General features: G+C 35.8%; 1 protein-coding gene and 1 long non-coding RNA gene across 2 annotated transcripts in view; one reads left to right on the forward strand and one right to left on the reverse strand.

The window, feature by feature from the left end:
* LOC138712134 (cytochrome P450 4C1-like) overlaps nucleotides 1-25,624 on the forward strand; it is a 70,223-nt gene that overhangs the window by 7,497 nt on the left and 37,102 nt on the right. The window contains exons 2-6 of the mRNA XM_069843597.1: nucleotides 1,197-1,369; nucleotides 5,982-6,091; nucleotides 8,075-8,165; nucleotides 13,249-13,434; nucleotides 15,947-16,016. Coding sequence (XP_069699698.1) covers nucleotides 1,198-1,369; nucleotides 5,982-6,091; nucleotides 8,075-8,165; nucleotides 13,249-13,434; nucleotides 15,947-16,016 — 629 coding nt within the window. The 5' untranslated portion in view covers nucleotide 1,197. The remainder of the gene's footprint in view (nucleotides 1-1,196; nucleotides 1,370-5,981; nucleotides 6,092-8,074; nucleotides 8,166-13,248; nucleotides 13,435-15,946; nucleotides 16,017-25,624) is intronic.
* The window catches only part of LOC138712145 (uncharacterized), a 204,356-nt gene continuing 181,235 nt past the window's right edge, over nucleotides 2,504-25,624 (reverse strand). The window contains exon 3 of the long non-coding RNA XR_011335641.1: nucleotides 2,504-3,757. This is a non-coding gene — a long non-coding RNA (uncharacterized lncRNA). The remainder of the gene's footprint in view (nucleotides 3,758-25,624) is intronic.

Raw genomic sequence — 25,624 nt, forward strand, 5'->3', positions numbered from 1 at the left:
TTAATTTAACTATTTTACCTTACTTTTAACCAGGGTTTAAGTTAGAAAATAAATAATTGTCGCAAAAATTCACAAATGGAAAATTATATTTGTGCAAATTGCGAAAAACTTGTGCAATGTTATAAATGGTTCTACAGAAGGGTAAAATTAATAAAGTAGGCAAAAACAAAAAGTTACGTAGGCCTAACTTGTTGCTTGGAGTTTTATTACTTTCAATCCATCTTACTAAATTCTAGATATACTTATGTAAGTAAATCATTACACGTAGGCATGTTTAGAATCAATTACTGCTGAATTTACATCACATTAAAATGCGTTATTCTATGGGAACTCTAAACATTGAAATTCTTTACGAGTAGGCCGTTCAAGATTTATTGTTAGTAGAGTGGTGACTTTTTTTTTTACTGAGAGGCGGTTTCTTATTCCAGTTTTTACAAGATTCATGCAATTAAACTGTCGCTCACAATTTACAGTATGCGATGGAATTATATAAATCAATTAGAAGAAATTGTTCACTTAACTTACATGAATTGCGTCAATTCTTTGAAATCAATTCCTGAACATCTACTGTTCTCCAACCAGGAGATGAACCGTGAAAGGAATGTGCTTACTATTGCCTCACCTATTGGAACGAAGTAGATAAATAATATTACCGTTATAACGCCAGTTTAAAAACCATGCGCTCTCCTGCATATGTTATTTCCTGTATGAAGAGATTAAAAGACCAGGAGATTAACTGTGATCTAATTTTGTAACTAGGGTAGTATCAATATGTCTGTATCAATGTTATAGTTTGTGCTGTGAGAGCTAGCCAATAGAGATAAGAGTACCCACGTGTGTGACCTTATGACATCTTATGACATCAACATTCATTCACAGCATTACCCCCCTTCGTCTCATCCGGCGGAGACTTTCTCGTGGTTGGAGCACAGTATTGCTCTATACCTTTTTGAACATAGTCCATGCCATTAGCACTTCATTTAAATTCAGATTAGTTCAAACACATTTCTGATTTCAATTTCTCTATTACCATCTTCGTTTCTGAAGTCCAATGTGGTTGTCGCATTTTTGCACATTTCATTGAAAGTTTTTTTTTGCATTTTTAGAAGTCGAATATAAAAACATGCGACAAATGCGACTATGGCTTAAACTCTGCCTTTAACCTATTACCATATCGCTTGTTGTGTATGTTGCAGCATGGATGTCAGCTTACTGCTTGTCGCGGCACTGATCGTGCTGGCGACCTGGTACTTCTTCCTACGGGACAGCAAAAGGGCCCAGTTCGTGCGGACAGTGAACCTGTTGCCAGGGCCAAAGTCCTATCCGATCGTCGGCACCTTCTTGCCAATAATCTTCGCGAAGCGCAGTGGTGAGAAAAATCAAGTTTTAACAGGAATGTCTATGTGCCAATGTGTGTATGAGGTGTTTAGTAGGAAGATAAGTGAGAAGATAAAGATAATGAAAATAGGCGAGGAAGGTGGTGATGGGGGCTAGCCAGGATAGTGAAGTATAGCATGTAGAAAATAAGTGAGATAGAAAATGTAATGCATTTATTTGATTGGATAATGGCGTAGTAGGGATTAGCAACAAGTAGTATTAGAAACAGAGTGAGTTCGATATATGTGAACTGGAAATCAATAAAAGAGTTGTAAAAGTGTCAATTTTGAATGATCTAAATTAAGTCGTTAGTTTTAAAGGCGGGAATACTGATCAATTTAAATGGAGACAAAATTAAGAGATTATAGTAAATAGTGAATGAGTGTAGGGGAAAGAGGCTACAACAATGAGGGAATCCATATCACACTGTCCATTCCTAAACACAGAACATCCTTCTACTCTTCATCTTTCACCGTCTCTGCAGCTCATCTCTGGAACTCTCTACCACAACATGTCGGACATTGTCTAGTTTCAAAAATAAATTAAAATTGCACTTTTTGAATTAGATTCCTTTCAGTTATGAGCCCTTTTCTCTGCCATAGTTTTGTAAAAATATAGGCTATATATTTCTTTTTCCCTCCTTTCCCCTTTTTGTTCTCTCTATCAGCTGATGAATTTATTATCATAGCCTTTTTATCGTGAATTTTATTTAATTTTCGTATTTATTTTCTTTTTTATTATTATTTTATTACATTCCATTTTGATATATTCTTCCTTAAGTTTTTCCATATTAACCATTTGTACTAAATGAGTCGCTTTCACTATATTCCAATGTATTTTACTTTTTTTCTATTATGGTATTATTTTCATATTGTTTAGTGTCGATTTTATTATGCTATTATTATTATTATTATTATTATTATTATTATTATTATTATTATTATTGTAATATGTTAGTATTCTGTTCTTTAACTTTTGTTAAATTTTAACTGCTTGTATACTTTGTGACAGAGTATAAGAGAAGGCCCTATGGCCTTAACTCTGCCAGTATGAATAAAGAATTATTATTATTATTATTATTATTATTATTATTATTATTATTATTATTATAAGCAAAATGTATGAATCTAAATTAGAAGAGCGTCTACAAAAGGTATACCTTTAATTAATGTAATTGTGCCAACGAATACAAAATTGTGAGGTCCACATTATATGGATTTAAATTTTGACATCAAATATACCTATATCCAGCGTGCGAATGGGGGGCGGGATTTCCCCCCTGTTGGATAGTTATCCCTCTCTCATAAATTCATATTAACATCCTTGCCAGGGATAACTTCTTTCCCTCCCTCACAAAATATAATTTTATTGTTTTAATATGAATATACTTTATAAAGCATAAAGTAAGCAAAGCAAATAATACTGATATGTTATCATCACCGGCAAGCTGACAACAATCAATAACTTAGGAATTACACATTTTATCTTAAGCCTGTTCAAGGATATAATTATAATTATGGTCAAGATGCAAGACAAGCAACTCAGTACGATCAAGCGTTGAGCTGTATTGAATAAGGATAATAATAATTTTATGTGTGGTATTCTCTATCTAGGATTATATTCCCCCCGTCATCAAAAAATGTAATTCGCACCCTGCCTATATCATTATCATATGAACATTTTAGTTTGGCTTTTCGAAGTCAGATGACTGTCCAAGTCCTATAGGTGCGCAGCTTGCCACAACCCGAACAGAGTCAGTCTCATCCCCAGATGAGAACCTGATAGGCCCGGAGCTTCAAGCACCAGAAGCCAGTACTACCCCAATTTCATCCCAGGTTATTTTTAACTACTGCAGATGACAGAAAAAGTGAGGGGAAGTTAGAGAAAGTTGGTGGAACGATAGAGAGAAACGGGAGTACCCATAGAAAACCCTCTGCAACGCCTGGTTTGTCCATCATAAATTCCATAACTACTTGGCTGAGAATCGAACTCGAGCCGACTGGACGGAAGACCAGCGCTTGAGCCATAAACTGAATGTGTTACTCTTGAGCATCAGGACTTTTTCGAGGGCAGGACTCTGGAGAAATCCATGCATCTAGGAACTCAATACTCCCGTGTGCGCCCTTTATATGCGATAATTGTTCCAAGTTCGACGGGTGGCATTTATGAATCCAGTGCTGATATGAAAGTCATCCTGCCCGCGTCTGTAGCTCTAATGTAGTGCGCTGGTCTTATATCCAGGAGGCCTGAGTTGAATCCCAGGCCAGGTGATGGAATGTATAATGGACGATGCAGATGTTGCAGAGGGGTTTCTCGGGAAACTCCCGTTTCCCTGCATTGCACCAAAACTCGTCACCGCTCCTCTCGTTTCACTTATCATCTGCAACAGTAAAATAAAATTACAATTTTACAAAATCATAGCTGTTCCCGTGCTGTTATATGGATCAGAAGACTGGACTCCGACCAAAACGCAGCTCACAAAAATAGAAGCAACAGAAATGAGGTTCTTAAGACGTATAAATTATGAAAGAACTTAATACACGAGTCATTAAAAATTAATGGCAAAATTTCAAATAAAGTATTCTGAGAGGCAATCTTGCCTATTGCAATCTTAATTTTAATGAAGAATTATTTTTGTTCGTATTTGCTGAACATTGTAGAACACTCAGATACTTACTTACTTACTTACAAATGGCTTTTAAGGAACCCGAAGGTTCATTGCCGCCCTCACATAAGCCCACCAGCGGTCCCTATCCTGTGCAAGATTAATCCAGTCTCTATCATCATACCCCACCTCCCTCAAATCCATAAATTAAATTCACTACAAAAATGAGATTATTGCCTTTAAACTCACAGATAACACACATCAGATGATCCTTTTTCTCAGTGTTATCAATTTACGTTATTTGCCGCTGACACATACAGATATTATTGCCACTAATAAAATTATTCAATGACCCACGTATATTTAACATAACTGATATAATTAAGGCATAGAGATAAAACTGGTTTGAAGATATGCAAAGAATGGACAACAATCGGATATCAAAACAAGTATCCATTGACTAACAATCCAGAAAAGCAAAGAAACGTAGGAAAACCAAGAGCGAGATGAAGAAAGAAGTTTTCTGCATGCAATCGGAACGAACCTTTTAGGTTTAAGAGGAGAGGTACAGCATTGGCCTACAAAAATTTAGATAAATTATTTTTATATATATCTCAGCTACTATAAAAACTACATGTACAAAATTTTTCATGCTTAATATGCATAAATTACACTTTATAAAATACTATTCAGAATATTAAAATAGCTAATAATTATCATTAAAAATAATACCAAATTTGCATAATCTTTTTTACAATCGTAAAGCATTTACATTATAAAATATACAATTAAATATCTGCACGATTTTTTACAGGAATATTCTAAAGATCTACATCAACAAACATGGTCTAGGAGCTTCTACTTGTTCCTTCAGAAAATATTTTTTCTTAATAAAAAAATTTAGAAAATGTAATATTGAACGTAACGATTAAGAAAAAAAAGTGACATATTCAGGTGAGACAAGTTAAAATTAATTAGGAATACAAAACCTGATGTATCAAGTTGTACGTTCAAAATTTTATGTGTTTCATTATTCTTGTACACATTTTATTAACTCAATGTTGTTTATGCTCTTTGAACTTTTCTTGTAATATGTTTTTATGATACTTTAAGATTACTATTTGGTACACTTTCTAATTTTACGTTCATGAATATTAATTTCTCATGCTGCCTGATGATACTGGATAAGGTTAAGGTACTTGTACCCACTACTTGTTTTTACATGCTATGCAGTTATATTCACTGATGCATGATAGACAGTCAAATGAAGGCTCTTTGTATCAATTTTATTTATTTGTATTGACTTGTCGGTCCAATATGTTTTGTAAAAATATAGAAAGGATAACTATCTCACCGAGAAAAGCACTTTAGTACAAAAGTTTATTCCAGTAAAAGCAGAAGTACGTATTCAAGTACTTTTAAATTTAAACGCGGTAAATCTAAATTCATTCTTTGTCTAGTTTTTAAATTGTGAATTTATCATCCAGGCTATTTATAATTATATTCTAAAGCGTTATTAATATAAATAATTAAATAATAAATGTATAAATAAATTAAATTAAAAACTTGAGTTTTATGAAAAGAGGACTGCTTGATTGAAAATTAGTTTCATACAATATTATCCTAATAACTGTTTTTTGATCAAATACTGTATTATTGATGAAGTAAGTATATCCTTATAAGTCAGTGTGGTAAATTAAATGCGTTTGAAACAGTGATAAACAAAAAAAAAAAAAAAAGAAGGAAACTTCTCAGTAAATTTACCGATAAAAAAGATCTTAACTTCCATATTAACATACATCACTCTAGATAATTTAGAAAAAAAAAAAAACGTTGTCAATATCTCGCTTCCAAGTTAATTCAGAATATGTGCAGAAACCAGTAGTACTCGTACTTTAACATACCATACATAAGATAAAATAATTTCATATTAAGTGTAATATCTATGTAATAGATTTTGAATAAATTATATTTCTTGTGTATTTTTATACAATTTCAGAGGTAGTAAAAGTAGTCATCGATATAGCCAACAAATATAAACCATTGTTCAGAACCTGGATCGGTGGTAGATTCGCGGAGATCAACATCATGGAACCAGAACATCTGGAAGTGAGTAGGCCTATTCGCAATAATTTTTAGTTTTGGAAGAAGGTCAAGGCGTTAAAAATAAGGCTATTATACTGCATTCTTAATCTGGCTATAAAAGCATCTTGCATTCGACGATCGTATTCTTCTCTCGTACTTGCCGATGTTGTTTACATGTCTTGTAATTTGACAAAGTCACACGTTGCCTGCTTGCTACATATACAGGGTGATTCACGAGGGTTTACCGTCCTTTACGGGGCTCATTTCCGAAGACATTCTGAGCAAAAAATGTCATATAAACGTGGGTCCTATTTTCAATATTTAGAGAGTTACGTTTCGTTATTGGAATGCATTGCTCTGAACGCGTGATCTTGGTCAGCGTGCAGTCAGAAGACAGCGCGAGCGCTACGGAAATCAAAGATAGCCGTATGCAGTTACGTAGAGCGACGAGTGCCGTTCACAAGCGTGTGGCCAAGTGTACTCAAGCGGACGGCGACATTGTTTAAAATGTGTTGTAAATTCTTCAAGACTGTTAAATTAGCATGCAAAATTGAACTGCAAACAATGGAAGTGGTGTGATTTGTAATAATTTATTGTTGTGATAAGTGCGTAAGAAAAATATAATTTTCTAGTTAAAAATAGAAAAAGATGTCTATATGAAGCAACTAAAGAGTTCACAGCACATTTTTTTGCTTCATAATACTTGCCAATTAGAGAAGTGATACTTCTGAATGGTTCATTCTCTATTTGTATTATTCTTTTACCTTGAAACTAAAGAAAAAACGTATTTTACAAACAACTTTAAAATAGTGTAACTCTGAAAATATTAAGAATAGGAACTATGTTTATATTACATTTTTTGCTCAAAATGTCTACAGAATAAGCTCCGTAAAGGATGGTAAATCCTCGTGAATCACCATAAGAGAAAAAACAATGCGGTAAGTGAAATTATCTTAAAGGGAACATGTATTTAGAAAAAAAAAACATAGCGTTTTAGTAAAGATTATTCAATCATTGAAAGTCACTGCAGTAGTATTGTCCATATTCTTTTTATTTCAAGGTTTTGCTAATTTCTCAAGAAGTGTATGATAGTGCTGTATCTTCGGAAATCGAGACAATATCATTTCTGCTCTGAAAAGTCTTGTCGGCAAATGTAATCTTACTTTGAAGGGAATTCTCAACATAATCCGCTGCTACCCGAGAAGATTTCCACCCACAATGTTGTTTTGGAGGCAGAACATTAGCACCTGAATCAACAAACAAAATAGTGAACGTCCTCCTGAGTTATGTCCGGTGAAAGAAGTTGCATCTTCTATACTTCGTTCCATAATGTGACAGGCGACGTAAACATTGCCGGAAAAGGAGGAGAGAAGTGTAATTCCTATTTAACCAATGACAGAGGTCTCATTCCACACTTGTCTTGGAGTAGGACAAGGGTAGAACGCTTCAGACACCGACTTCCAGATAAGCGTGGAATGAGACCTCTGCCATTGGTTCAATAACAATTATTCTTCTCTCTCTCTCTCTCTCCCTCCCTCTCTCTCTCTCTGCCGGCAATGTTTACTTAGACTGTGACAAATTATGGAACGAAGTATATCGCAAATCTTTGAAGACATTGCACCCAGACTGTTGATCTCAGAGGTTGATGATAACTAGGAGGCGGATTTCACCATATTTGCTTGTTTTATTCCTTAGTTGCAAAGCACATGCTACCATTATTACATGCATTTCAATTTATTTGTAAACAAAGGTCCAGATTTTATAGTGCATAAATATGCATATGTAAGGAGTTAAAGCATATTTCAACTTTTAGCGCACATAAAGCACGTTTTATTGTTTCTTTTAGCAATGTGGTGCTTAAACCAAGATTAATAATACCAAAAACCGAAGAAATAGAATTCAGAAGAAATGCAGACATTGAAATATATTACAATTAAAACATTGTGCAATTTTTTACTGAAAATGACCAAAATTTCCCCCCTCTCAAGAGTATAATATTTGTTGCAGGTGATCATGAGTAGCAGCAAGCACATAGAGAAGTCTTTTGGATACGAATTTATGAAACCCTGGATTGGTACTGGACTGTTGACTTCCACAGGTAATGCCAGTCTCGATAAAAAAAAACTGAATGCACAAGATGGGAGCGAGTCTCTGCAGCACGTCCCGGCCGCACTTAAGCCCAATTTCAATCAATCTGAGTGAATTGCACTGACTTAGAACTACGTCCTTCTCCTCACTAAGTTTTGGGGAAGGGGTAACTTTGGAATTGTTCTCTTGTATTCCCGTTATCGTCCTTGTTTGTACCTTATCCTCCTTGTATTCCCATTGTTTTCCTTGTATTCTCCCTGTCTTCCTTGTATTCTCCCTGTCCTTCTTGAATTCTCCCTGTTCTTGTATTTTCCATATTATTCTTTTATTCTCCCTGTTCTCATTGGATTCCTCTTGTTATACTTCTATTCCTCCCGTTATCCTTGTATTCCTTTTCTTCTCCTTTTATTCCTTTTGTTCTCCTTGTATCTCCGTTTTTCTCCTTGTATTCCTTTAGTTATGCTTGTATTCCTTTTGTTCTCCTTTTATTCCTTTTGTTCTCCTTTTATTCCTATTGTTCTCCTTGTATTCTTTTTATTCCTTTTGTTCTCCTTTTATTCCTATTGTTCTCCTTGTATTCCTTTAGTTCTCCTTTTATTTCTTTTGTTCTCCTTCATTCCTATTGTTCTCCTTGTATTCTTTTTATTCCTTTTGTTCTCCTTTTATTCCTATTGTTCTCCTTGTATTCCTTTAGTTCTCCTTTTATTTCTTCTGTTCTCCTTTTATTCCTTTTGTTCTCCTTTTATTCCTTTTGTTATCCTTTTATTCCTTTTGTTCTCCTTTTATTCCTTTTGTTCTCCTTTTATTCCTTTTGTTCTCCTTGTATTCCTTTGGTTCTCCTTGTTATTTATTGTTCTCCTTATATTTCTCTTGTTATCGATGCATTCCTCTTGTCCTCCTTGTATTTCTTTGTTCTCATTGTATTTTCATTGTATTTATCATCTTGCCTTTGTGCGCCTCCTATTCTCCCTGCCCTCTTTATATGCCCCTTATCCTTGTTGCATTTCCCATCGTTCTCCTTGTATTGCCATTGTTCTCCTTGCATTCCCCTTGTTCTCCTTGTGTTCCTCTTTTCTCCTTGTACTCCACTCTTTTCCCTGTATTACCCTTATTTTCCTAGTCTTTCCCTTGATCTCCCTGCATTCCCCTTCTTGCCCTTGTCTTCCCTTTTTCCTTGTTCTTCTTGTATTTCCTTTCTTCTCCTTGCATTTCTGTTGTTTCCTTTCTATTCTTCTTGTCCCCCCTTTACCCATCCTTCGCATTTCCTTCTCCTTCTTGTCCTTGAATTAACCTTACTCTACTTGTATTTACCTTATTCTCCTTGCATTCCTTTCTCCTCCTTATAGTACTTGAATTATCCTTGTCGTTTCTGTATTTCCCTTGTTCTCCTTGTTCCGCTCGCTGTTCAACAACCCCTTGTACGTAAAGATATGTAGCGTAGTAAATCTATGCACCTGTCGACAGGTCATCGCACTCACACATAGTTATAGTAAAAATGAACAGCATAGTAGAAGTATACACTTATCGACACGTGTTTCTACGTAAAGAAGATATGCAGTATAGCAAAGCTGTGCGCCTGTCGACCGGTAATCGAACCCACACGTAGTTCTACTTAAAGATATACAGCATGTAAACCTATGCAACTTTTCATTTTTCACCGAATCCATCTTCATGGACATTACATAACAAAATTATATTCCACATACTGCAATTGCCACTTATGTACAAGTGAAATGTCTCTGTGCGAACAGTAAGTTTTTGTTTCAAGAGTCAATACAGACAAATAGTGTACCAATAGTAAAACAGATGGCAAAGACATTGAAATCTGTAAAGCTGACTTTGTTCACTAAAGCACTTTGAAAACGAATTGCTGGGGAGTTAGTTAATGGAAAACGGTTGCCTATAAGTCACTACTTGGCATTTTCATTGCGAGTTTGGCATAGTTTCAAATAACAGTTAAACTGAGGAAGCGAAGGAAATTATCAATTAATTTTTCAATCCCTTAAATTGTAACATCAAAGGTCAGAAGAATTTAGTGTATGTATGCATTTTTATTGTTATCTAGAGATAGAACGTTCTTAGTAAACTTTTAATCAACAGGAAGAAACAAAGTTGGACTAGACTATCTATCTAGATAGGTGGCTAGGTATGAAACTGTTTTCCCTATAATTTATTTTAAGATGATGGTCTATGCCAATATAAAAGGAGGTTACATGTGATGAGTTTTACAAGAGGAAGAATACCACATAATTTAACAGGCTTAATTTTAGCATATTAAAGATCGCACAATGGGTTGCAAATGTAAATTTGAAATATTTAATCGTGTTTCTGAAATATTTCTATTGAATTTTTATGTTCGCCAAGAAGGTGGACTATTTTCTTTACTTTTTAATTTCATATCTGAAAATTCACTTCGGAAAGTTAGAAAAAAACATATTGGTCGCTTTAAGCACTTCTATAATTTCACAAGACTACTTGCTTATGCTGTCGATGTCGTATATTAAGTGAAAATGAAGATGTCAAGCATTTGTTGAGGGTTTTTTTAATTGGACAAAATTAGTGTCTTTAAAATTCGAATGTCTAGTTGTATAATATGCATTAAAAAACTTGCCTTATTCATTTTGACAGATCAAAACTCGCCTTCTCGTACTTTCAACTCAACATTCTTTGTCATTTATTACATAGTTATTTATTTTATAATTGAAGTTGGTATAAAACTGGTAGTTGGTGTATAAATAACTTGTTTGGTTAACTTGTAGAAACGCTGAACTAAAAGTCGTAAAACGTATTTTTCAGTTCCTGAAAAATTCAGAAAAATGGATGTGGCGATTATTGAAAAGTTGCGACTCGTATGTCGTCATGATATTTTTTTCGAGACCAAACGTCGAAAAAAGAATTATCTTATGATAACATACATGAGTTTAGCCCATTTATGCCCAAGACTTTTTTTTGTTGAATATTTTCATAATTTTTCCACCAGCACATGAAACTGAAATGGAAGTTAATTATTGTGCTGCAGGCTCCTTTGATTCTTCTAGTATACACAGCAATGAAATAAAAGTTAATTTTGTAATTCATTCCTTTGCATTTTTGCAGAAAAATAGCTAATGCAGACTGTTGCGAAAACGCAACACTAGGCAAGCTGAATTAAATTATCACGATAAATTATCAAGCACGAATTGTATTCAGTGAGATAATTCCGATGCGAGAAAGATGTAATTTTGATTGGAATTTTTATAATGTTATAATCATAATGTTAATTCAATTCAATTCAATTCAATTCAATTCAATTTATTTGGTCATTAGACATAAGTTTTAGGCTTCGTCAGAATACATTGAAAAAAAACATATAAATACATTTAAAAAAACACTAACAGCAGAAACAGTAAAATTTAAGTAACACAATGAAAACATGAAATAATTTGAAACTTTTAAATTGAAGAAAACTAACTAAATTGCAATTTAACTTACTTATTAAAATACAATTTTATACAAATTTTTGTTGAAAAACTCAGCAACAGAATAAAAAGGATTATTTAATAATCAATTGTAAAATCTAGTTTTGAAACTATTGATTTGTAATTTATAATATTGACTTGTGAGTTTATTATATAATTTCATCCCCATAATTAAAAAGTTCGTGTTGCTCTTGTGTAATCTACAATATGGAATATTAATTTGTTCACTATTTCTAATTTCATGATCATGTTTATTGGCCACTAATGAGTAATTGTCGATATTTTGTCGAGTGTAAAGTACTAGATCATATATATATACAAATTTATGATTGTTAAAATTAGTGATTCTCTGAAAAGTGGCCGACAATGTTCCAGATAGTTTGATTTACATAAAATTGTAATGGCCTTCTTTTGTAAAATCAAGACGCTTCCAATTTTGGTTCCATTTCCCCAGAAAATTAGGGCATACCGAATTATCGACTGAAAGAAAGAAAAGTAGGCACATCTTAAATAATAATGTGAAACGCAAGTAGTTAATTTCTCTAGCAAATATAAAACTCTTGATAGCTTTGTGCATATGTATTCGATGTGCTTATCCCATGTTAAACTGGAGTCTATAAAAAGTCCCAGAAATTTTGTGTAGTTGAGTCTGTTGTCCTTATTTATTAGATAGTTTAGGCTGAAAGTCAAGTTGATAGTTTTTTTTTTTGATTAAGCAAGAAACCATTAGATTCAAACCATAAAGCCATCTATGATAGAGTGTCGTTGTTGAGAGCATGTAATTGATTTAGAGCAGGGGAAGAACATAGGAAAGTAGTGTCATCTGCATGCATAATTGTTATTGGTTTAATGAATTCTGGAAGGTCATTTATTGCTATTAAAAATTATAGGGGACCAATTATTGAGCCTTGAGGAACCCCACAATGTGTAGTGGTGAGACTTTACCAATTTTCACCTATAGCAACTAATAATGTTCATGGCAGTGACTTAATTCTTTCATCTTCAAATATGTATTTATGTAAGTTGCACAATGGCTGTCAAAAGTTTATCATAAACAGAATTTAATTTGAACTACATAGTAGTATTAATGATGTAGTTGTACAATGCAATTTATAGGTATATTTAGAAATCGGCTTATCGGACCACTCAACATATCATTTAAATTATTTTATTTTGGCAAAAAACATAAATTTTATTACCTTTATTGCAAGGAGATCAACGCGGATATCTGAAATTTAATTTATTTAAAAACAACTGAACATTTCAGGTTATAGAAACATAATGAACTGCCATTAATTGAATTAACAGAGATGGTAGGAATAAAACAAATGAATTATAGAAGAAAATTAAACATTTCAGGTTATACAATAATAAACAGAAATATGCATGAGTACCGCCTTACTATTGAAGCAGAGATGACGGTAAAAAAATGAACGTAGGATAAACAAATTAACATAAGAGAAAAAAAATTACGGTATCGATTATTACATTTAGAGCACCATACTATGTACTATCAGTATGATCAGATTCTCATACGTAGGTTAATCGAGTGTCAATGAGCTGGTTGATTGACTATACGACGCTCGTTTGGAATTATCAAAATAATCGATCACAACGCAATTCACTGGTATGCAGGTCAGAAATGGCACACTCACCGCAAGATGATCACCCCAACCTTCCACTTCAAGATCCTGGAGAGTTTTGTGGAGGTGTTCGCGGAGAAGAGCGAGATTCTTGTGGACAAGCTGCAAAAGGAGGTCGGATCCCAGGGCTTCGACGTGTACCCCTACATCACCAAGTGCGCCCTGGATATCATCTGTGGTGAGTAGATATAACCAGAACTAGCAGACTTAACTACTTTAACCACTGCCTGCTGGATCGCATCTTATGGCTGCATACACTGCCTGCTCAATCAGCGCTTATTTTGCCACTAGGTGGCAAGTAGTGCCCACCGTTATTATTGATATTGATATTGATATTATTTATTAATAGTTCAAAAGTACATAAACTTAATCTTAAAACTGATACATTCACAAATAATGATAATACACAATATTTACACAATTTAATAACAAATTTTCTATCATATAATTATTCAACGTTGGTTTAACTTACACTTACTTCTGGTTTTAGTGCAAGTTTTCACCCTATCGCATTTAATTTTTACACATTCAAAACTTGTTTACATGCTAAGATAGAAATTCTCATTTTTTTTCTATAATAAACAAGTGTATATAAATCGTCCTTGCTGCTATATTCATCTAATTATCTTTTACCACAGTCATATTTATATTTAAATTTCAGTTCCTCGTTTACACAATACTTAACTATTTCATGTAATAAATATCGCATAGAGGTTAGCAGATGCAGACAATATGGCCCACCGTTATTAACATTATCAGTATATGCAAAGTAACCTAAAATATCTATTGTTACGACGTCCTTAAGTACCAGAAGAGAGAAGAGCTTAGGGAAACGATTGCCCAGTGTGTCCGGAGTAGGCTACAAGTCGGCACCGGGTTTCCCCTGCTCCCTTCATCTTCATCAAAATCTTCATCCATTCCATACATTACACTATACTACACATATACTCACCCTAGTACACGACATAACTCTCCACAGATATACACATCATGCATAGCGTGGCCCGCCGAAGTGGTGTGCACCTTGGAATTGGGTCACAGCCCTGCCATCTGTCTGCAATATGTAGGACCCGAATCACGCATGTGAAGTGTTTAGACATTAGCTACACACACACACACACACACACACACACACACACACACACACACACACACACACACACACACACACACACACACACACACACACATGCACAAACTTCTTTATTTTCCTTTATTTCAGAAAACACGACGTTAAGATCAAGCGAAACTGATCAACAAAGAGAGCAGATGGGGTACGTTATCAGTGGACACAAGTTTACTATACCGAGAGCTTTGATTACGTCACGAGGTGAGGAAAGGGGTCTTAACTACAAGGTACAGCCCTTGTACGCGCAGAGCTCTCTGATGTTATACGTGCTGCCTTAGATAGTTTTCAATACCTATGCATTTCCTGGCGTATTTGAATTTCCTGTTTTCTGCATATTCTACTTTATTGGTCATTCTACACTATTTCCTGTATTCACTTTTTTCCTATCGCAGTCCTAATTAGTTCTATTTGTGTTTACCGTAAGTGCAAAGCATTTGTTTGCCTTTGCATTACAACATAGTTTACGTTATGCCAAAAGAAAAGAAGCCTCAGCATGTACAATTGTAGCGATTTGTTGAGGAGTTCCGATCGTAGCACTTTCCACGGATGGTGAAAAACTTACATGCATGATATGTAAAGTCGATCTACTGGGGAACAAGTGACACCATGTACAAAAACACTACAACTCTAAAAGACACAAGGAATGCTTTAAGTTGTTGAATTCGAAAAAAGTCGAAGCTATTCCCATGGGTTCAAATGTGGAATGTGATTTTTAACAAGCCTTGTGCGACATGTTCGTTAGGGCAAATATTCTATTTAAAACACTGGAACATCCATGTGTCAGATCATTTTTGCAAAAATATACAGGTAGAACACTACCCCAACAATTTACTCTGCGTACGGGTTATTTAGCAAAATGTTACGAAGATGTCTTACGTGAAATTACAGAAACCTTAAAGATGAAAAATTGTGGATATCTATAGACGAAACGAAAAATATTGCAAACAGATCTGTTGCTAATGTTATTGTTGGGGCTCTTCAAACCCAAGGTGTGGGCAAAAAGTTTCTATTGACATTCGAAGAGCTATAGAAAGTAAATCATGTTACCATTGCAGCTCTGTTTGAAAAATCAATGCGATTATTGTGGTCTGACGAAATGAAAGCAGAAAAGCGTAATTAAGTATATTGTCGTGCACTGTACAAATGCAGTCATGAAGAAGAGCAAAGTAGTACAAAGTAAAATACTATGTTTTCTATGTTGCTGTATTTATATACAATATATTGTTCTTATGTAGCTAGATTAATATCATATAACACAGAACTATATACTGTATGTTGTAATTAAATGCATAATATAAACAATAAGTTATTTAATATTATAAAGTGAAATTACTGAACAGTAAAGATAATTTGCTGCAGGAACTGTACTCCAATCGTTGTTGTAGCGACACGATGACATTCACCTCCTCCCTTCCTTGCCTCCTAATACATTGTGATATAGTGCGTGTAGCAGTTAACTCAACGGTTTACGTACACCAAATGCTCTCTCTGCTGATCAATAATGTAAAGCAGTACACCAGGAATCCTACTTCTGCTCCTAAACGTGTGTATTATGTTACAGAGACCGCCATGGGCACTCCGATATTCGCGCAGGACAACGCGGAATCCGAATACGTCAAGGCGGTCTATGAGTAAGTATTACACTATTTTGGAAATCTCGGAGTCACGAACTTGCGCGGCCACGAGCAAGACTTAAAAGTAGGGTAAATCTACCTAATTTCGTAACACACTTCACTTCGTGTTACCGCTGATGCGAGACATGGGTTATAAAAAGGACCTTTAGGATTTCGAATACCTGTAACTTAGGTATGTTCAATGAATCTCAAGTACATGAAATTTGTATCGATAGAAAGAAAGACTTCACAAATTTTAGTATCCTACTACACAGGTCCATGGTAAGTGGGCACGCAATAAATCTGTAGTCAAAATTCTTCCAGGCACGTTTTAGTATTCATTCATTCATATTGTTCTGTCCAAGGGCAGGTCTTTCACTACAATCCCAACTATGTCCAATCTTTCCTATTTTCTGCCTTCCTCCTTATCATTCAAATTTTGACACTAGTATTTGTATATTTACATAAATATTTCGGTATTATTTCGTCTATAGGCCCTAATTCAATCCACACTTCTGTATTAGTTGTACCTACATTTGTGTAACCATTTCTGCACAGTTGATACGTAATAAAATTCAATGTTAGTTTGCTCTATTTACAGTTATGTTTAATTAATTATTTTCCAGCATTTTGAGCTATAATTTATTATTTGTTTTTGTATTTAATACTCATTCATATTCTGTTTCATATTGGACATTTGCAGGCAAATTTGAATAGAGTAAAGATTGGTAAAACTGTGATATGTGTAATATTGTCAGTGGCATAGCGTCAATGTAAGCTAAAAAGCTCAGCTTCCCCAGTTAATAACTCCATAACAAACCTGCAGTTTATGAACAAATTATTTATTAATTAAAAAAATTATATTTACGCGTTAAATGTTGTGATGCGGCAGCTCAGGATGATTTGTGATGCAGCAGTAAACATGAAGCCTTCACACACCAGCTTCCAATCCCCTCCACTGCACTACAAGTAAACTCGTTTCCTTCACGCATTCTTCTGTGTAACCCAACCCGCAGATTTTCCATTCCTATCTAACTAAACTAACCTGGTCGCAAGTCTCGCAAGAAGCTAGCTTTGGCATTGGAAGGAATTTAGCTTTCGAGTTACCCCTTTCGTGAGTTGTGTTCAGTTGAAGTGTTAGTGTGCAGTGTGGCTGATATAATAAATAATGAGTGAAATAACAGTTCCTGACACTAATTCATGTAGTCAAAAATAATCTTCTGATAAAGATTTTAACGTTGACTGACGTAATTTTAGTAACACTGTATCTATTGACCGTTAATATTGTGATTTCTCTAAATATAATAGGGAGTGAGCTAATGTTAAATTATATCAATGTGTCTATTTCTTAGAGATATGTGTAAACCATGAAATCATGTTTTACTACCATCTGAGGTGATGCCTTATTGGTGTTATTTATGAGGTTCCAACCAATCTTCTAACTGCTGATTTCACATCGACTACTATCTATTTTAAGACTATATTTTTGCAATACGTTTCCTCATACATGAAAGACAACGTGAGTTAGCTTCCCTTGCTCAAAATTTCATGCTACGCCAGGGGCGTCTCGTCCTTTGGCGCTTTAGCGGCTCAGCCCCGCATGAAAATTCATGTAATATATTATTTCTGATATTTACGAACAACTCTCAAATATAGAGGAAGTCTCATTCTCTTTATAATCAAGGTTTGGAATTCATCTGCGCGGAGGAGATGCTATAGTCTTCTGTTGTGGAAGCGACAGATAAATTCCAGCCCGTAGATGCTAGATCCCTTTTGTCATCTAGTCTGCTGTCAAAAAATCTGAAAGTTAGAATTTATAAAACAGTTATAATACCGGTTGTTCTATATGGTTGTGAAGCTTGGACTCTCACTTTGAGAGAGAAACAGAGATTAAGGGTGTTTGAGAATAAGGTTCTTAGGAAAATACTGTCATTGCAAGTTATCTTGAACGTCCTGAGCGGGGTCAGAGGGGCAGAGGGAAGGAAGCGCGTAACGTGGGTGGAGCCAACTGAGTTGTTTGCGCATGCTCCACATCATAATCTCTTGTCAAGAAACATAGAGCTATTTCCTTCACTGCGTACCAGTAGTGTTACCATGGAGCAGCAACCACAGGGTAGTAATTATGGTGAAATCGCACCACCGCGGAGAAAAAGTAACGCTGTTATCCATAGCCGAGAAAGAGAAATTATCGCAAATATAATAAAATTAAGCGTTGCGAGGAGGAAAAATTAAACAAATGTTTGCTAGAACCTCTTGCTAAAGAATATGAGAGAGCGGCTAAATACTCTGGCAAAAGTATTAGTTCCGTGAAGAGAATTAATATTGAATTAGAACCGAATGAACCTCACACTACTCCGGGAAAGAAATGTATGTCATGTTTAGAAATTATTGCTATAATAGTTATGCACAATAGTGTGTGTATTGAGAGCGACATAATGAATTACTGTTGCAAGTTATTATTTTCTTACAGTTCTACTAAACATATTATTTCATTCCAGAATTAGACTTGCGTAAAGTTGAAGTGGACGACTTCGATCAACATGTTATTCGGGATACAATCGAAGAATTCTATCTTGTTCAGAAAGTAGTACCTACGATTAAGAAGATAATTCCGAATGGATGATGCCATTGACAAAATAATTAATTTTGGACCAAGCGATGATGGCACCAATGATAGGGATATGGATTTTGTATAATTATAAATTAATGAAAATTCAAATAATAAGCTTGTAAAATATTGTTATAAGAATATGTACATATTGATGAGTACATGCCGTACCGAGCAGTTCCAAAGACACACTTAGGGGATGTAAGGTTCAAGATAACTTACAATATCAGTATATAGTAGTCATATATATATATATATATATATATATATATATATCATTATGTCAATTAAATATATTATGTTTTTTTAATATAAAACTTTTTATTTTTTTCTATTTGCTTACGTATATCACGATATCACAAATTAAAAGTAAAAGTAAATCCATAGCGCTATAGCCCTTTGCAGGACCAAGACCGACCAGCCGGCTGCTGGCCTCACGTCCACATGCCGAAGCAGAGGTTGACGATCATCCAACCTAAATGGAGATGTCGTGTGGTTAGCACAATGATCCTCCCAGCCGTTACAGCTTGTTTGCGAAACCGGATTTTCGCTACCTATAGTAGCTCCCCAAGTGCATCACGGTGCTGGGTGGGCACCGGTCCCATACACTGGCCGAAATTTCATGAGAAAATTTCTTCCCCCATGAGGTCTCGAACCAGCGCGCATTCCGTAACGCGAGTCCTAGGCGGGATGCCTTAGACCGTGACGCCATGGCGCGGGACATATCACACATTAGCATCACCAAAATATACACTAAGCATGTTCTGTACATTGCTTACACGCGAAGATTTGTGAAACTGTGATTGAGTATTTTCGTGGTACTCATACAAGTCTCTCTCACTGTCCACACTAGATGTAGGAAACTACACTAACAGCAAATAATACACACCAAATCCTCTGTGATCTATTCTGCCGAAAATTTCGCCCGTTGTCTGTGCACATCTTCGATATTTCTTTGAATCCTCTATAACACAATCTTTCTTCTATCAATTCTACTACTCGAGCTTATGTGGATCATGTTATAGTTACAGCTGATGCTACCATTGCCAAGAATTGTATACAACAATACAGTCAACACTCGTAAGGTGAATAAAATGTAAGAAAGACGGACAACGTCGTACTTCCTAGTCCGCCGAGTTAGCTCTGCGGTAGCGCGTCTGCTTCAGACTAGTCGGCCCGGGTTAGTTTCCAGGCGGGTTCGGGACTAGGATAAATGGCAGTGCACAACTTCTAATCACTAAATTGTGCACCAATATGCCTGGGTTAAATCCCAAATCTCTCCACAGTGCATATAAAGAGAAAGCTTATGTCACGTTGATAGTGATTTGTCCGTCGGACGGGGACGTTAAGCCTGATGGCCCCCTTGGTGCTATTCGACAGGTGTAGGCTACGTGCCGGCACCGGGTTTCCCCTTCTCTCTTCATCATCCTGATTCATTTCCTGCACTACACTTACCCGAAGGTTTACACATACACTCAACCTTAATACACGACATAACTCGGCACAAATACACATCTTGCATAGCGTGGCCCGCCGAAGTGGTGTGCATCTTTAACGTGGGTCACAGTCCTGCCATCTATCCGAAGTATGCGGAATCCGAATCACACGTATACACATACACTGACACACACGCACACTCCCTCTCCCTCTCCCTCTCCCCCTCCATCTCCCTCTCCTCCCCCTCCCTCTCCCTCTCCCCCTCCCCCTCCAACGGGCGTCTGTGAAGAATGCCCACCACCTGGAAATGTTGCTACTGTCCATTCAGTCTTCCCCTTACACGCCACACGTGTCCCTGTGAAGTTCACTCGGGTTATGTCCTTCAGCCAAAAAAATCGCACAACACTTCGTTGCTCTTCACCAGTTGACGACAGTGACATGCGCGCCATCTTTGTTGCGTAGTTCACACTTCTTTCGCTAGAGCTGCGCATGCAAAACAAATTGTGTTGTAGTCAAAACTTCAAACTATACTGTTTTCGCTATGAGAAAAATCCTAATGTAAACACAAGCACGTGGCTGTCATACCCGTGATTGGCTCACAGTCGAAACACTCACACGACGCAGGAAAATATAGTCCTTATGTGGAAACTATAATCTTGTATTATCTATACTAATAATAAATCTGTAGCCGAAATTTTTCTGGTAATTTCCGATTTTCCAAAAATAATTGGTTCTACCATATATAATTAACCACCCTGAAACCGAAAATCGGTTTTTTTAAATTTCTGTTTGTATGTCTGTCTGTCTGTCTGTATGTTTGTTACCTTTTCACGCGATAATGGCTGAACGGATTTCGATGAAAATTGGAATATAAATTAAGTTCGTTGTAACTTAGATTTTAGGCTATATGGCATTCAAAATACATTATTTGAAAGGAAGGTTATAAGGGGGCCTGAATTAAATAAATCGAAATATCTAGCTTATTATTGATTTTTGTGAAAAATTTTAAATAACAAAGGTTTCTTTAAAAATAATTGGCGATAAGTTTTATTCCTTGAAAAATTTTTATAGGACTGATGTTTAATGAGATAAATGAGTTTTAAAATTAAAACAACTGCCATCTAAGGCCGTGTAATGAATTAGAAAAGAAATGACTTCGTCTATAAGGGGCCTTGGACAGCGACAATCGAAAACTATGAAAGACAGCCTACAGAGAATGTTTCTGTCTTTGTATGAAGTAATATCGGAAGCTAAATTAACCGATTTGTATAATTAATTATTATTTCACCATTGGAAAGTGTAGTTTCCCTAGATGGACATAATGCTATACTGTTATTACAGTAACTTCTGATATATTATCATATTTAATATAATATAATATAATATAATATAATATAATATAATATAATATAATATAATATAATATAATATAATATTAATGTAATATTATATAATATAATTTTAGTTATTTGAAGGGTTCAGAACCATAGTGGGCCAAGCACCACTTACTGAATACGTAGAAAACAAGGGTTAAGGTTAAGTTATTATCATAATTCAATGGAAACATATAGCAAGTAAAATAAAGTATACACATTAAATCTAAATGATATGTCAGTCTTCATTAAAGTATGGATGCATGTAATAAAAATGAAGAAACTTGTCAAAGGAATTGTCATTGCACCAAATGAGTGGTCTCTGGACAAAATGATCGCATTTTAATTATTTAAATACAATTTAAATTAAGTAACATATTAAACGATTCATCCTTCTATCAAACACGAATCTTCCCTGGATCAAATGTCCTATTTTAATTATGTAATTACTTTATATTTATTTCTAACGGGTGCAGCGGAGCGCAAGGGTACGGCTAGTATGAAAATAAAAAATTAAATTCTAGTTGTTAAATACAATGAGACATATAACTTCACTGATATGTAAAACGATATGTAAAAGAAAAGCACTTTTATATTTTGTTATATACTATGAACGCGGATGAATACAAACAGTAACACCGAGGTAGTCTGTTCTTGTAACAAGGTGGCGTCACTTGAGCTCGTAGTTGTTCACGTTGTAAGCACGTGGTACTGAAGTATGGCTTCTGCATCCTCGGTGTGTTTGGTTATTAAACTTGAGAGTAGAAACCCTCTCAATAGCGGAGAAAAACAAATAGTCTTAAATGTACATAATAAGTTAAATGAGTTTAACCACAGTAATTATAAAGTAAATGTTTCCTAAGTAAATGAATGCATAGCAGTGAGGTTAGACCTACTTGACGAGTAACGGGAAATGTTTAACATGAAACTGAATGTACAACAGTAGACGGGAACATGTACTGAGAATCTATGGCGCCAAACAGCGGCCAATAAAGCCTCACTTCAGTCACGTGCTACTGTTTATATTGGGATTTTTCTTACAGCGAAAAGATTATATACGATAGGCATCCAGAAAGTAAGTTTCCTGATTTTTTCCCCTTGAAAGTAAACGTAATTAGCCGTGTCAATTGCTCATGCGTAACAGATCTATGACGTATCAATCATATGCCAGCCGGACAGGTCCCGCCTGGTGCCAGTAGCGTGGCAGCAGTGGTTCGAAATTGAAGCTCTTATTCCTTCTCCCGCCGCCTCGAGGTTCGGTCGGTGATAAAGTACTTTAATGCACAAAGCATTGCCAGCTCTCATCGGCAGCTGCGAGGTCTATGGGCCGAACATCTCTCTCTCCCTCTCCCTCTTCCTCTTCCTCTCTCTCTCTCTCTCCCTCTCTTTTTCAAGAAATTCCAGTCCTCCGGTAAGCGTTTTGGCAACGACGAAGAGCTGAAGACGTCTGTCACACGCTGGTTCCATTCACAGGCGGCAGCATTCTACGACAGAGGGATACAAAAGTCGATTCCACGATACGACAAGTGTCTCAATTCTGATGGTGGCTATGTTGAAAAATAGCTGAAACATTGCTGTACCTGTTGCCAGTAAGTGTTTTCCTTAAAGTGTGTGTTCTTTTTTTTTTTAAATAGGGAAACTTACTTTCTGGATGCGCCTCGTATCTCGGTGAAATGTCAACATCCCAGCCGCAATACCAACACAGAAAAAAAAATCATTGTGGGTTACTTTCCGATCCACCCTCGTATAATATATCAACACTATGGCTCAGATATAAAACGAGGACTTAACATGAAATAAATAGAGCATAATGTTGAAGATTTCGTTAGCTTAGATTTCTCCAGAAAATGCTCCAACATCACACTCTCCACTAATTTTCCTGACATTTTTCTTTTTGTATCAAGCTGTGAATAAATAATATTCTCGCTGTTACCTTTTTTTGCATTTCTCAGGCAGAAAATCTTTCCTTATACTAGTTGTCGCTTCAACCACCTCGAGTGAAGTTCCTCCAAAATCTTCATCAATTTCGTCAAATTCCATTATAATGTTCAATTAATCTCTATACCTTCTAAAATATGTTTTAATAAAATCAACTATCACTCTCGGATGCGCAATAAGTGCCTTTTAACACTTATATTACAATATAGATTACTATTTTGGACGTTCGTGTTTTTTTTTCTGTATTTACAGCTATTGTTGTTAGGCCTTAAAAGTTACTTTACCCACATAGAAACTTGTTGCTAGGAAACCATTCTTCATAACATAAAGCTATACTAAAATAGACGCATTAAGTGAACTTGTTACTTAGTTACCATTACAGTGCAGTTTTGCGAAGGCTTTGAAATAATATTACTCTAAATTTTCTATGTTTATTGTATTAACAATTTTAAAAATATGATAGAGCAAAAAATTTTCTATAGTACATGTTTGTGAAGTGCATTACAAAATCGAGATATCCCAACCTTGTATCTGAATATACTATTATAATATGATGCATTTCATTGCGTGTTTTGAGAAAGCCATTGATTTAATTCTCAATATGCTCAGTCGATTTAAGAGGGCAGTGTATTATGATAATAAATGATTAAAAGAATTTTACTTTTATCCTTTAAATGTTGAGAAATTTCATCCGAGCAAATGTAACATTTAAAAATTTATTTTCGGAACGAAAAGTTACATTTGTTAGGATGAAATTTCTGCACATTTAAAGGACAAAACTAAAATTCTTTCAGTCATTTACTATCATAAGACACTGCTCTCTTAAATTGCCTGAGCCTATTGGGAATTAAATGAATGGTTTTCCCAAAAGACACTATGGAATGTTTCATATAAAACAGTTTTTATCAGGAAAAGGAAGCAAAAACGAGCAAAATTGTATGAAACATTGTTGTTTGAAATATAATCCGTGGCGCTACAGTCCGTGAAGGGCCTAGGCCGACCAGCCGGCTGCTGGCCTCAAGCCCACATGCCGAATCAGAGATGGACGATGATCCAACCAAAATGGAGATGTCGTGTGGTTAGCACGATGATCCCCCCAGCCATAATAGCTGGCATTCGTAACCGGATTTCGCTACCTATCGTAGCTCCCCAAGTGCATCATGATGCTGGGTGGGCACCGGTCCCATACACTGGCCGAAATTTCATGAGAAAATTTTTTCTCCCATGAGGACTCGAACCAGCCCGCATTCCTAACGCGAGACATGGGCAGGATGCCTTAGACCGCGACGCCAGGGCGCGGGACATATCAGAGAATAAGCCCCTGAAATAATGGCAACACTTACGGTTCATTCTGTATGTATGTACGCTATGCAAAATTATGTACGGGAGAGTCGGGTAGTATCGGAAATCGGGTAATATCGGACAGTGCATTTCTTTCATCTACCACCATATGGTAGTACCTGAATGACATGGTTACGTTTCTCTATGCGACAGTCCACACCTGTGGAGTAACAGTCAGAGCGTCTGGCCACGAAATCAGGTGGCCCGGGTTCGAATCCTGGTCGGGGCAAGTTACCTGGTTGAGGTTTTTTCCGGGGTTTTCCCTCAACCCATTACGAGCAAATGCTGGGTAACTTTCGGTGCTGGACCCCGGACTCATTTCACCGGCAATGTCACCTTCATTTCATTCAGACGCTAAATATCCTAGGTTTTGCTACAGCGTCGTAAAATAACCCAATAAAATAAAAAAAATTCTATGTGACATCACAGAAACGTAACCATGTCAATCAGGTACTATCATCGTGTGGTAGATGAAACTCATTGTCCGATATTACCCGATGTCGATACTACCCGACTCTGCCCTATGTGTCGTTTGTTCATTCATGGGGACGGATCGTTCGGAAAACCACGAGATAGGAAGTTCATCTTACACTTTTGTTTGCACGATACTACGAGTGAATTCAGTGTAAACCTTTAATGTCAAAACGTACATCTTTCCTCTCCTTGTAGGTCGAATATAGACCTCTAAGATCTCAAAGAGAAAGGCCCGCTGCGAGATAATTCTGATGTAAGTTTGCCTTGGTCTAAAATAGCTCCATGCTTTTGAAATCAAATAACGCTTGTAATTGAAAGTAATTTTAATATAGATGTGCTATGTGTTAGTTATACCAATGTATGTACGAGGGGCAATCTATGTTAACCTAGATTTTGTCTCATATATTTTTTATTTCGTTTTATCGATTTATCTGCGTTCTCAGTACAGAAGGATT

This window comes from Periplaneta americana, chromosome 13, assembly GCF_040183065.1.
Source record: "Periplaneta americana isolate PAMFEO1 chromosome 13, P.americana_PAMFEO1_priV1, whole genome shotgun sequence".
NCBI classification, from domain to species: domain Eukaryota; kingdom Metazoa; phylum Arthropoda; class Insecta; order Blattodea; family Blattidae; genus Periplaneta; species Periplaneta americana.